Below are 14,518 nucleotides of genomic sequence, written 5' to 3'. Positions count from 1 at the left end.
ATGGACAGATCATAGCTGTCCAGCAGGTTTCTAGCTTGGGTGGATGCTACTTATCCAAGAATACATAAACAGGTGTAGATTGATAGGGGGAAAAAAAACAACAGAGGAAGATGTCTAATAGGCTAATGGAAAGATAAGCTTGGCACCCAGGAAAGTTCTAGCTATACTGATTACACAGGATATTAATCCCTTATCCTAAGTGGAAAGATGGAAGAAAATCTATTAGTCAGCAACAGAAATCAGATATTGAAGCTTCTTTTTAATAACTTGAAAATTACTGCTTTTTCAAACAACAGCATAAAAGGTCTAATTACCTTCACGAATGATGGTGCTGTATGTTGTGTTTCTGCTAATCTTTCAGAAGTGGACTGTAGACGTCGTGTCCTTGACTTTAAAGTTTTAAAACCCCGAGACTGTACGAAAACTGAATCAAACAGTATCACATTTACTTCTCATTTTAAATTTTTACAAGGAAAGTACGTAAGAATAAAAACTCTGACACTATTCCCGTACATCCTAGTTATTATCTTATTTTTTTAACACAGTTCTTTGTTGTTGTTTTTACATTTTAAAATTACCAAGAAAAAGTAAAGGTGATTTACAGATTCAACCCATTTTAATGACTTTAATTACAAGTGTGCTGAAGTGTTCCAGAAGTAACCAACTGAACAATTCCATGACTGTACTTCTATGTATTAAAACATGCTCTTTCTATAAAAATAGTACATAATTTTTTGCAATTGTCTTCTTTCCCTTAACAATTTATCACGGACATTTTTCAGAAAAGGTCAGACAGTGCATTCAGTTTAATGGCTGTTTACAGTTTTCCAATTTATCAGGGTATGGTAATTTACTCAACTACTTCCCTACTATGGGCATTAGCTGTTTCCTAGTTTTTATTGCTAAAAATAATGCTGCAGTTAAAAATCTTGTACATGTTATCTTTCACCACACACATACTACATTCCTAAAAGTGACACTGTGAGACTTGAATTGTTTAACACTAAGAAACTGTCCTCCAAAAGGATGTTGTCAAGAATTTATACACCCACCAATGAATATGAGTGTCCTTTCCTCCATATCCTTTGCAGCACTGAATATAAATAAAAATCTTTTTAATTTGTACAAAATCTGATGGGCAGAAAGTAACATTTTGTTTCAATTTGCATTTCAGATTAGAAGTGAGGAAAATTTTTGAAAACATTTTTAATTTTTATTGATTATTTTTATTTCTTTAGTGAATTGAGCACTCATGACCTTTCATATTTTCCCATTTTCATTTGCAGAATATGGATGTTATATATACTTTTAGTCATGTATATTTCAAACATTTATTTTAATGTCTTTGTCTTTTAATTAAGTGATACAGTAATCTGTAAGGTTAATGAAGCCATGCCTTTTAATCTTTAGTGTTTTCTTCACTGTGCTTTGATTAAAGAGTCTCATCCTCACACTAAGATTTTAAAGGCAGTTTAATGACTTCATCTAATACTTCTACTTGTTTTCAGTTCTTTGGAACTTTTTAAAGGTGTAAGAAAATAATCTGATTCCCTTTTTATGCCCAAGTTTAAAATCAACTTCTTTATTTTCCTAACCAATGTTTCGAGTTTTGATTGGAGCTGCACTGAAAATCTGGGTGCAAACTGATAATGTTAGAACGCTAAGTTCTTCTGAAAAGGACTACAGTACTCTCTCACTTTATTTTACTCAGCTCTTCTTTTATTTCCTTCAGTCAGGTTTCATATACATACATATATACATCTGTGTGGGTATATATATATCATGTTGCATATTTCTTGTCAGGATACAAGATTTAATGGATTTTGAACAAACTGTAAATAAAACCTATTGCTAGGATATAAGAAAGCTATTGATTTTTATGCATTTATCTTCTATGGCACCAGAGCAGCCTTTCAGTTGATTTTATTGAATTTTCTGGTAAACAATCATATCACCTAATTATAATTTTGCCCCTTTTAACTTATATAAAACTTCCTTTTTCTTTTTAATCAGACATTTCAAGATCTCCAAATTACTGAACAAAAACAGGATACTAGACATCCTGTTTCTCATATTAATGAGAAACAGATACACTTCAGAAATTTTAAAAGTATCTATTCTACAAGTTTTTAGGAAGCATAATAATTAGGATATATCACATGCCTTTTTATCATATACAAATAATAATCCTTTTCTTGTCTAATCAATTAACATGATAAATTAACCTACTTCCTAATGTTAAATCATTCTTGTATTCCTTAATCATATTTTTTAGGATATTTCTATATGTGCTTTTTTAGACTTTACTTAGGATTTCTATATCTATATTAAGTGAAATTAATCTATTGTATTCTTTTTTGTACTAATATTTTAGTATCAGTAATCTCATGGAATAAACAGGGAAGCCTAGTCTATCTTTTCCTTTATTAAAAAAGTTTTAACGCAGCGGTTGAGAATCTGCCTGCCAATGCAGGGGACACGGGTTCGAGCCCTGGTCTGGGAAGATCCCACATGCCGCGGAGCAACTGGGCCCGTGAGCCACAATTACTGAGCCTGCGCGTCTGGAGCCTGTGCTCCGCAACAAGAGAGGCCGCGATAGTGAGAGGCCCGCACACCGCGATGAAGACTGGCCCCCACTTGCGGAAACTAGAAAGCCCTCGCACAGAAACGAAGACCCAACACAGCCATAAATAAATAAATAAAATAAATTAAAAAAAAAAAAAAAGGTTTTAAATAACAGGAAGACTCCTGACCTTGGAAAACAGAATACAGCCATAAAACCATCTGAGCCTAGTGCCTTTGGGGCAAAGAGATTATATTCGAAAGATACTATCTTTCAAATTTTACAGTTATTGTCTTATCTCTTCCTGGGTCAATTTTGCTAATAATTTATAACTCAAATAATTATCTGTTTCAACATATTTTTATTTACAATATAAAATTATATACATTATAATTTAAAAATCTTCATTATCTGTGACAGTTCCCACTTTTCACTTCTAACACTGTATTTTCTCATCATTTCTTAAATGTGGTTAATTTCTTAAACTTAAATTTATTCTTGATTTAATTAAGTAAAACCATTTCTTGCCATTATATTCACTTAATTTAATGTGTCTCATCCATATTAATTTCTCACGTTCTTTTAAAGAATTCTAAAAATAAATATTTAATCAATTTATTTCCCATCTTCCTTATTTCCTAAAATTCATACAATGCCTTCAGCTTCAGTTTGTCCTCAACCCAAAGATTTAGATATGCAGATTTTCATTGTGGTTCAGGAATAATTGTCTGTAATTTGTTTTCTATTCCCTTCACCCACAAGATACTTAGAAAAGTATCTTTAAAAATTTCCACATATTTAGGAATTTTTTTAAGGTATCTTTTCTATTATTTGACTTCAGTTTTATCATATGATCAGAGAATATGACCTTTGAGTTATAACTTTTTGAAAATTTATTAAGATTTTTTTATACCCTAATACATGCTCAGATTTTTTCTTCCTTCAATATTTAAAAATGAGTGTATCATCCTTCTTAAGTATTCTTCTGTCTTCTACATTAACCATTTCTTCAAAGAACTACAAAAGAGATTTCTTTGCCCAACCTGGTGCCTCTCCTTCATGCTATAAATTTTCCTCAAACATGTGGAGATTCTTGCAAATCATTTGTATTTGTAAAGAAGAATATAGTGATCAGTACTGACTGCAGACAGGTGTCCTCAAAACTATCAAAGTGGTAAATATATTTAGACTACAAAACATGGACTTATGGTAAATGAGCGGGTGCCTTTAGTGTATGATTCAAGTCCAAAGCAACCTGGGTTACTATCTTGTTTCTCTCTTTGGCATCAACCCTCAAACCAGAAGTCCCCTTTCAACATACACACACGGACACCTTACTACAAATGTGTTCTTTTGTCTAAAAGTTGCAAGCCAGATCTGTTCTGTGATTGGCCCGCTTTTCGCAATCTTTCAACTGTTTCACTAAATCATCTACCCCAGAGCTCACTATTATTGACTGAGAACTTGGGGATTTTTCCTAAGTTCTACTGGAATTAGCATTACACACCTCTTTCATGTCACTCTACTATAAGCGTCATGAGGGTTGATAACATATGGCTTTTTCAGTTACGTAACTATCACTCTCGCCTAACACCTATCAGTAGTGCCTGATATTAAATAAATATGAATGAATACATATTGGATTTTGACATCAATGTGGTTTCATCTACTTTATAAGTTCCAGAAAGTCATCAAATTTCTGGTCCATTTACAAAACCGCTCTGCTGCTGCCCTGAATTTTTCTCATTTTTACCTTTTTTTGTCATTGCAATGGGATTTTGAAAATGAGAGAAGTAAACAAATGTGCTTAATTGTTTTGGAGCAGCTATAGGTAAGCTCCCTAGAGTTTCCTTTACTGTGGCACTTGTCACTCACATTCAAAATCTAGTTATATTTCCCAGGTTAAAAATTACACAGATATACCCAAACTAGTTGATTCCAAATATTCTCCAAGTTCTACTGTGAGCTACAAATGAATGTTTCTAATCATTAATATCATTAAGAAAGACAAATCTGAATAGATTAAATAAATCTATTATTTTTTTCAAAATAAATATAACTGTTGCTTCATACCTGGCCAGTACTGAAGATCTGAACAAATTCTTTTAAGAGTTCTTGAATGTTGTCTGTACAAGCAAGAGGAACGTAAAGTACTAAATATATCTAAGCAACCTGGAGGGAAATTGTAAAAAGTAAATTTTCTAACTGTCAAACAAACAAAAAAGTCATGAAATACAACAAATAATTTTACCGAATATTAGAAAAACCAAAATGAGTTTTGCCTTTTATTTGTCCATATATGACTCTGCTTTTTGATATTTTTATCTAAAAGCATTGCAAATTTAATCACATTTCTTCATCACATTACTGTCTATCACTTGTCCATTGGATTATCTTTTTTTATATTATATACAAATATAGCTGCCAATGAAATTAAATTCAAACCAAGAGGTAAAAATATATATGTCTAGCTAAAGTTACTTTTAGCTAAGAGCACGGAGAAACAAAAAATTGCTATTTCCTAGAGACAATTTCAAAACTCTAATCAAAAAAAAAAAAAACAAAAAACCTCTAATCAACAATGTAATGAAACACCGGAAACCAGAGGTGTATCAATAAGTGGTATCAATTAAATTATCAGTAGTACTGGAATGGCTTACCTTCATTGGAACACAAAATATATTAACTTACCGTATTTATTTTCAAAGAAGGACTGTGCAGATACATGAGATGTATGCCAATGGGAAGAAACGTTCTTGTCCTTACAAATTCCAGGAAGTAGACTGTCTACCAGTTGATCAATTTGTCCAATTTTTAATTCAGATAATCCAAGGTCCCTTAAGTTAAGTATAGGCTGTAAAAGATTAATTCAACCAAGTAAGCATTACTATTTTTTAATTTTTATTTTTTTACTGACATATAGTTGATTTACAATGTTTCAGGTATACAGCAGTGATTCAGTTATATATACATACACTTATATATGTATAAATATATGTATTCTTTTTCAGATTATTTTTCATTACAAGTTATTACAAGATACTGAATACAGTTCCCTGTGCTATACAGTAGGTCCTTGTTGTTTATCTCAAGTAAGCATTATTATCAAGCTATTTAACTTGAAGAGTACTTATCAATTGAAACAATGAATTTTTAAAATCTAACAAATGTATTGATTCCCTGTTTCTTTCAAATATTTAAAAAATAAATTTGGGGCTTCCCTGGTGGCGCAGTGGTTGAGAATCTGCCTGCCAATGCAGGGGACACGGGTTCGAGCCCTGGTCTGGGAAGATCCCACATGCCGCGGAGCAACTGGGCCCGTGAGCCACAATTACTGAGCCTGCGCGTCTGGAGCCTGTGCTCCGCAACAAGAGAGGCCGCAATGGTGAGAGGCCCGCGCACCGCGATGAAGAGTGGTCCCCACTTGCCGCAACTAGAGAAAGCCCTCGCACAGAAACGAAGACCCAACACAGTCATAAATAAATAAATAAATAAAAGAACGTGAATTTCTTTAAAAAAATAAAATAAAATAAATAAATTTGTATGAATATTTTTCTAGTTCTAGTTTTACTGAGGTCAGTCATGTGAGGTTTGACACATGGTTTGACAGGTTAAGAAAATCATATTCCCAATAGTATCACCAGTCTATGGAGCTTTAAAGCTTCCTCCAGTCCCTAATGACCATAAACAAAAGCCCATCCAATAAAGAATTGCTGAGATTCTTATTTGAACTGAAAGGTTCTGTTAAGTTAGCCATATCTAACTTCTAATAAGGAGGGAAATTAAACAAAGTAGAAGATGTGTGAAAACCAGTCAAGAAAATACACTCACTTTAAAACAGTTCTAAAATAACTAGAAATAGGATAGGGGTGAGCTATTTTCTTGTCCAAATGAGCTGACAGGGAGACACTAAGGACAAGCCCCAAACAGCTAAAACTTCAAGTAAGGAGACCAAAAATAAACAGACCAAGTAAAGCATCAACTTTTTATGACTGGTGTAGTCAGATCCCTGGATTACATAGCTCTGGATTGATGTTCAGGAGTTTGTCAAATATTAGCTTTGTGACAAGTCATTCATATCCTTAGAATCCCTTTCCTCATTAGGAAAATGACTATAAAATATATCCTGCCTATTTCACAACAAGATAATATGGATCAATGGAAGAGATGACGCCTTGCTCATCTACATATCCTAGGATATACAGTAAGATAAAGGCAGGATGAAATAAAATACTTAAAAGGTGCTTTTTAAGGTAATAAAAACTGTAGAATATAAAGCACATTATTATAATGGAATCAGAAGGACTACAATATTCAAGAGCTACAAAGATATTTTATCTTTTAAAATGGGGAAACCAAAAAGTCTATTTATAATACAAAGGGAAATGCAGATTTTTAACTAAGACAGAAATTTATGCCCCTTACATATTGAGTATCAAGTCCTAGGAACATAAAGAGAAATAAGGTACATATGAATATGATAATTATCATACAATAAGGTAACTGCTATTACAGAGATATTTTTTGAAAAGTCGTAAGAGAACACAACAACTAATTTCCTAAGTGATAAGGCTTCACTGAAGTAACACTTAATTCACAAATGATGGGGGCAGAAACCTTGGGGAAGAGGGCAAACAAAAAGTCATCAAAGGGCTTGGAATGTTTGAGATGCAGTAAAAAGTTTAGTGACCGAAGAAAGCACTAGAAAGATGGGCTATGGCCATATTGTGAAGAGCCTTGTTTGAATTTAATTCTATAGCTAATATCATTAGTTTTGTTTTATAGGAAGAAAATAGAAGACAAAGATGATAAGCTGGAGAACACAAGGCTGATGTAACAAGAGAAAGATAGTATGAACCCAAACCGAGCCCTGACTAAGAAGGATGCAAATACCAAGTCACAGACAACAGACATTTGAAGAAACCAGTAAAGTATAGGGATTGTGAGGGAGAAGGGTTCTGGATGGATGTGCTGGTTATTGATTTGTTGTCTCTTAGCTCCTCTTCATCCTTTTTTTGGCTCTATGTTCATGGATCTGGGCCCTTTAAATATTTTTCCTTTGTTGGCTAGAACATCAAGCTGTCAGTAGAGGGCACTGGAGAGACACTGTAGGAGGAGTTTCTGCTCCTGGTTCAGGCTATTGTGTTCACTCAGCAGGCTCCTGTGTGCAACGTAACACCCATGGTTTCTCCAGGAGTGGTTCCTGCCACTCGTGCAGCTTCTCCAAAGCCTGGCTCCTACAGTGCACAGTTGCCAGCAGTACCCAGCAGCTTTTCCAGTAACACACATCCCCATGAACAGCTTCTCCTGGTACCCAAGGGGGCAGACTTCCATCAGGTTCAGCTGGCACGGCACCAGTGACTCCTGGGCCATTCAGTGAGCCAAGGCCATGCCCTCTCCAACAACCTCAGAACCTCAGCCCAGGGGTGGAGAACTCTTCCTGGGAAGCTCTCAGTCCTGGGAGGATTAGCTGCTTCTTGAATCCGCAAGTCCTATATATTTGAATTTTCTTTACTTATTACTAGCCAATCCCTAGTTATTCTAATCCCCTGTTAGACCAGGGTTTTTAAAATATTAACTAAAAAATTATATATTTTTTATATTAAACATTCACTGTTCAAATGACTATGTGGTCTCTCTCTCTTGGTTGGACCCATACTGATGAAGAGGGGCTAAAACCACCCTAAGATCAACTACACTGGAATCTGGGGAAGCAGCTCAGTTTTAGACATCTTAATTTTGAGGTCCTTGGAGCCTATCCAGAGGGGTATTTTAATAAGCCACCAGATAACTACTTTAAAACTTTAGAGATACTTTAGAGTTGGAGATAGATTTGGGAGTTATCAGCATAAAAATATATATAGACATTAAGATATACAATCTGGGAGACTATGCAAAATGAAAATTGGATTACAGATAAATGTACACACACTATGTAAAAGGCTGGCAATAAAAAAGCCCAGCAAAACAGAAAGAGAAAAAAAAAACCCATCAATGTAGTATCCCTCAGTTTATGAAAGTATTTTGAAAGCAGTGGATGTTCAGCAAGGTCAAATGCTAAGGAAAAGATGAAAAAGATGTGGATTTTTAAAAAGGCCTGTACTTACTGCTAAGGAAGTCAACAAAATATACCAAAACAAGTCTATAAAATGGTAAAAGTAGTAGCCAAACTACAATGGGATGTAGTATGAATAAAAGTTTAGCAAGAATAGATATTAAGTTCAGAGTACTACTTTTTCAAGAAGTCTGAAAGCAACAGGAAAAGAGGTCAGTAGCTTGAAGGAAGTTGAAAGTTTTTGCTTGCGCTGTGAAGTGGGTGTTTGGATGAGCAAGACCTGATGAAAGCAATGTAACCTCAGAGCAAAGGAAGTGCGAGTAGAGATGAGGGAGGATGCTTAAGAAGAATGAAAATGTTTGTGAAGCAATAACAAACGGTCATCAGTGATAAACCATAGGAATAATGAAGGTAAATCAGAGGATAAGACACCAATTCTGTATTTGAGACCATTAGTCTTAAGCTCAGCACTGGCTTCTAGAGGTTAGCTACTTTTCAAGCCCTCAAAATGTACTTCACTACTGACCTAGCCATTTCACTTGATGAAATAGTCAAACATTTAGCACCACAGAGAGTACAAATGGAGTTGTTTAGAGCAGCAAAAAATTGGAAACAATTTCCAACAATAGAACATCATAAAATGAACACTCTGAAAGTCATTAAAAATAAAGAAAATGTATGGAATAAAAAGTTCTTAAGACTATTAAATGATCAAGCAAAATCTAAATCAGCATATAAAGTATGATCCAACTATTATAAAATATAAAAGTACAAGTGAGAAAAAGAGAAGCAGGATCATAGGTTAATTTAATTTCTTCTACCTACATAATATTTTCCAAAATTTCTAAAATGAACATAATATTACTGCACGTAGCAATTTTGATACATGCAGTCTTATTAGGAAAGCTCTCGGGCTGTAACTTGGAAGAAGGGTGTCACAACAGAAGACAAGAATGGATTGCCTATAGACAGAGGCAATAGGAATTTGGCAGAAAATATAAAAGGAAAGAATAGGGGCTTCCCTGGTGGCACAGTGGTTAAGAATCCACCTGCCAGGGCTTCCCTGGTGGCGCAGTGGTTGAGAATCTGCCTGCCAATGCAGGGGACACGGGTTCGAGCCCTGGTCTGGGAAGATCCCACGTGCCGCGGTGCAGCTGGGCCCGTGAGCCACGATTACTGAGCCTGCGCGTCTGGAGCCTGTGCTCTGCAACAAGAGAGGCCACAATAGTGAGAGGCCCGCGCACTGCGATGAAGAGTGGCCCCCGCTTGCCACAACTAGAGAAAGCCCTAGCACAGAAACGAAGACCCAACACAGCCATAAATAAATAAATAAATACTTTAAAAAAAAAAAAGAATCCGCCTGCCAGTGCAGAGGACACGGGTTCGAACCCTGGTCCGGGAAGATCTCACATGCCGCGGAGCAACTAAGCACATGCGCCACAACTACTGAGCCTGTTCTCTAGAGCCCGCGAGCCACAACTACTGAGCCCATGTGCCACAACTACTGAAGCCCGTATGCCTAGAGCCCATGCTCCGCAACAAGAGAAGCCACCGCAATGAGAAGCCCGCCCACCGCAAGGAAGAGTAGCCCCCGCTCGCCGCAACTAGAGAAAGCCTGCGCGCAGCAACAAAGACCCAATGAAGCCAAAAATAAATAAATAAATAAATTAAAAAAGAAAAAAAAAAAAAAAAAAAGAAAGCATAAAGACAAACTTTTCATCTAAGTAAAATTGTATCCCAAGACTCACCTCACAACCACTCCCCATCCCACCCCCACCAAAAGCAGACTTTTTTTTTTTTTGGCTGCGCCACATGGCATGTGGGATTGTAGTTCCCCAAACGGGGATCGAACCCGGGCCCCCCGCATTGGAAGCGTGGAGTCTTAACCACTGGGCCACCAGGGAAGTCCCGCAAACTTTTTTTCAACTCCTCCTCTACTGTCCTTTGCCATAGCCCCTGATATCAGGACTAAGAACATAAGCTATTTATGGTTAAAGAGGCTTCTGAGAAACTTAACTGTAGATTATAATGTTTACTATGAAAAATGTAGTCTGAGCTACAAGCAACTATCTTATTAATGAATCTTGTAAACACAAGGTTCCTAGGTTGGGAATTCGCTATATCCTAGGCCACAATGATTTTATAATTCTCTGAATACTCAAAGTATGGTTTCATAGCTTATACATTTCACTTTCAGGTATCTATATTCTAATTGTTCAATTACACTGAAAGCTCCTATAAGGCAGTAGATGATAACTTCTTGCTATTCTATCTTTCCTGAGAATTATGGGAATTATGGAGTTAACTGTAGTTAACTGTAGGTTCCCTGCTACCATTGAAGCAACACAAAAGAATATCTAAACATTACAAGCAGTAACGTAGGAAGTGAATACCAATACACTGCCACATGAAATTTTTTATAAATTAAATGTTAAAAATAAAATAAAGTAATATTTCTATATGTACAACAAAGCCAGAGTTGGACATCTTTAAACGTAAAAGGGAGATTAAGGGAGATTAAGCTGAAGACAGAAATCACCCTGTTACAAATGCCTAAACATAGAAAGTTATTTCAGGCATGTTTACAATGTACTAAACTAAAAAAACTTTCTCACACACCCAGGGTAAAAACTATTACCTCATTGCTGGGAGCCTCATGCTCAGACACTACATCTCGATGCTGGTTTTGAGAAATTGATGCACTGACAGAAATAGATGTGTTTTTCGGTGAATGGAAGGCATTGATGAGATGACTCAGAGGAACTGTAACCTATAAAAAGATAGAAGTTGAAAATAAGTAGTGCTTTTTAAAATAAAAACAGAAAAAAACTAGTTATTGTCAGGATTGGGTATTGTAAAAAGTTAAATATACACCGTATATCAAAACTATACATTAAAAATTATAAATACTCAGATTATTGCTGGTAGGAAGAAAACTGGTATATCCCTTCAGGATAGTATAGGGGTTATATACAGCAAAAGTATTAAAAATACATACATTTCACCATTCGAGCAATCTAACTTCTAGGGATTTATTCCAAGGAAATAATCTAGTAAGTAATGATCTATGCTTGCATATGCACAGAAGACAGTTTTCATCAAAATATTTGAAAATTTGTGGAAAGCTAGAAATGTCCAATAGGGGAGTGGCTACACAAATGATACCACCACAAAAATGAAATATTTTGCAGACATGAAACAAGTAAGCATATACCCAGAATTTTATACTTTTCAACTTCCCCACTGCACCACCCTATTCTAAGTCACCATCATCTATATGTGGATTTTTACAACTGCATCCTAACTTCTCTCCCTGAATCTGCTCTATTAAAGCCAGTCAGCTCTCATCACTCCTCTGCTCAAAACCCTCCAATGGCTATTCTCACAATAAAAGTCAACGTCCTAATAACGATGACAGAGAAAGCCCTCCCTGGCTCTTTATCACCTCTCCGAATTGATCCAGCACTAAGTTCCCCTTCCTTCTCTCTGCTCCCACCACCGCATCCCCCTTTCTGTTCCTGGAACACACCTGGCAGGCCCTCACCTCAAGGACTTTACACTGCCGTTTATTCTCGCCTGTCCAGTTAGTCACATAGTTTGCTCTCCCTTCAGTTCTTAACTCAAAAGTCATCTTTTCATGCATCTTCTCCCTGGACAACCTATGTAAGATTTCAGCAACCCTCCCCTAAAAAATATTCCTTGTTGCCTTCCTCTGCTCTATTTTTTCTTCTTGACATTTTCATTATCTAACACACTTCATATATTTACTTATTTACCTATATATTGTTTACTAGAAATCCCAATCCAAGTCACCTCATTAGCGTAAATCCAGGTATGATCCAAAGAGGGGCTTTAAGAATAAAGACACGCCCATCACACAGGAAATTTCAAGGGTTTTAGGAGCTCTGTGCCAAGAACTGGGAACAAAGACCAAATAGTTTTTATTTATTATACCACATTCTCCCACTGGAGCATAAGTTTCATGTGGCAAGGGGTTTTTTTCCTCTATTTTATTATTTTTTTCTATTTTATTTATAAATTATTTAATATAAACTGTTTTTACATTATACTTAATATAACTTAACACTTTATATTTTATTTTTCTCTACCTTACTTTCTCTATTTTATTCAATACTGTATCCCAGTGCAACAATAATGCACACAGTAGATGCTAAATAAATATCTGTTGAGCAAATGATTAAATTAAATGGGCTCTTACTATATGCCACACTTTGAACTATGTACTTTACTTATATTATCTCATTTAATCCTCCTAACAGCTATAAACATTAGTTACTATTACATTTCTATCACACTACTACACTTTCTCAGCAAGAAAGTACTATAGGAAGGATTCTAACCCAGATAATCTGACTCCAGATTTCACTTAAAGACTTTTCATCCCACGGTTATTGATACAGAAATAAATTCATAATATTGTTTTTTAAATGAAAAAAGCGAGCCGTAAACCTTTATGTAACATTTTTAAAAAAAATATACATACACATATTTGTGTAGAGTTAAAAGGATGAAAGAACTTATTCTAAACTGTGATCTATTGGGGTGATGAAATTATAAGTGATTTTTCTTATTTATATTTTTCTTTTCAGGATTTTTGGCAATTAGCTTGTATTATTTTTACAGTCAGAAAGAAACGATAAGCTCTTTTCAAACTATTACAAGAATCAGGGAATTCCCTGGCGGTACAGTGGTTAGGACTCCATGCTTTCACTGCTGAGGGCCTGGGTTCAATCCCACAAGCTTTGCAGCGTGACCGAAAAACAAGAACAACAAACAAACAAACAAAGAACTACAGGAATGAAATTATTTTGAGATACATATTTTCTGTCTATACATTTTTTGGTTTTGTTTTTTTGGCCTCCCTGTGCGGCTTGTGGGAATTTAGTTCCCCGAGCAGGGATTGAACCTGGGCCCTCGGCGAGAGTGTGAAGTCCTAACCACTGGACCGCCAGGGAATTTCCTGTCGATAACCTTGAAAAGTTTTATTTTAATTAGTTGTACCTCTTCTCATTCAATAAAGAATTTAACCTGCTAAAAGATGGTTTGATCTCTCCTCAATGAAAAGGTTGAACTTCTGTGTCATATAACGGTCCTACATGAGTCCAGTTAGGACTGCCTATAGTACAGAAAATTCCTTCACTACCTCTACCGACATTGCATACCACTAACTCCATTCAGCTAATGATAAATTCTCCTAAAATCGGATCTTCCTGACATCAATTTCTTGCAGTTCAGTTTCAAAAGGTTTAATATTGAATTCAGCAAGCCAAGTCAAATTCTTTTTTTTTTTTTAATTAATTAATTAATTTTTGGCTGTGTTGGGTCTTCGTTTCTGTGCGAGGGCTTTCTCTAGTTGCGGCAAGCGGGGGCCACTCTTCATCGCGGTGCGCGGGCCTCTCACTATCGCAGCCTCTCGTTGCGGAGCACAGGCTCCAGACGCGCAGGCTCAGTAGTTGTGGCTCACGGGCCTAGTTGCTCTGCGGCATGTGGGATCTTCCCAGACCAGGGCTCGAACCCGTGTGCCCTGCATTGGCAGGCAGATTCTCAACCACTGCGCCACCAGGGAAGCCCCAAGTCAAATTCTTTTTCAAACGATTGGCAGGACTCCTCCAGACACCGGTCATCTTGGTAAATAACACCTACTTGCATCCAGCTGATCAAACCCAGAAACACCTCTTTCCATCATTCCTCATTAAATTCTATTCTTTTTTCTTTCTTTCTTTTTTGGCCACACCGCGCGGCTTCTGGGATCTTAGTTTCCCGACCAGGGATTGAACCCCAGTCCTTGGCAGTGAAAGCATGAAGTCCTAACCACTGGACCACCAGGGAATTCCCTCTGTTCTTTTTTCAAAATAAATCTCATCCCCTTCTTTCCATAA

At 36.1% G+C, this 14,518-nt stretch overlaps 1 protein-coding gene across 1 annotated transcript in view; it reads right to left on the bottom strand.

The window, feature by feature from the left end:
- Nucleotides 1–14,518, bottom strand: part of YME1L1 (YME1 like 1 ATPase) — a 33,350-nt gene that overhangs the window by 17,221 nt on the left and 1,611 nt on the right. Inside the window, exons 2-5 of the mRNA XM_059912012.1 lie at nt 11,257–11,388; nt 5,255–5,417; nt 4,637–4,735; nt 315–424 (exon numbers count right to left, since the gene is read on the bottom strand). Coding sequence (XP_059767995.1) covers nt 315–424; nt 4,637–4,735; nt 5,255–5,417; nt 11,257–11,388 — 504 coding nt within the window. The remainder of the gene's footprint in view (nt 1–314; nt 425–4,636; nt 4,736–5,254; nt 5,418–11,256; nt 11,389–14,518) is intronic.

This window comes from Balaenoptera ricei, chromosome 2 (assembly GCF_028023285.1).
Source record: "Balaenoptera ricei isolate mBalRic1 chromosome 2, mBalRic1.hap2, whole genome shotgun sequence".
Classification (NCBI taxonomy): Eukaryota; Metazoa; Chordata; class Mammalia; order Artiodactyla; family Balaenopteridae; genus Balaenoptera; species Balaenoptera ricei.
The sequence above is the reverse complement of the archived record's forward strand: the minus strand, read 5'-3'. Positions and strand labels throughout refer to the sequence as shown.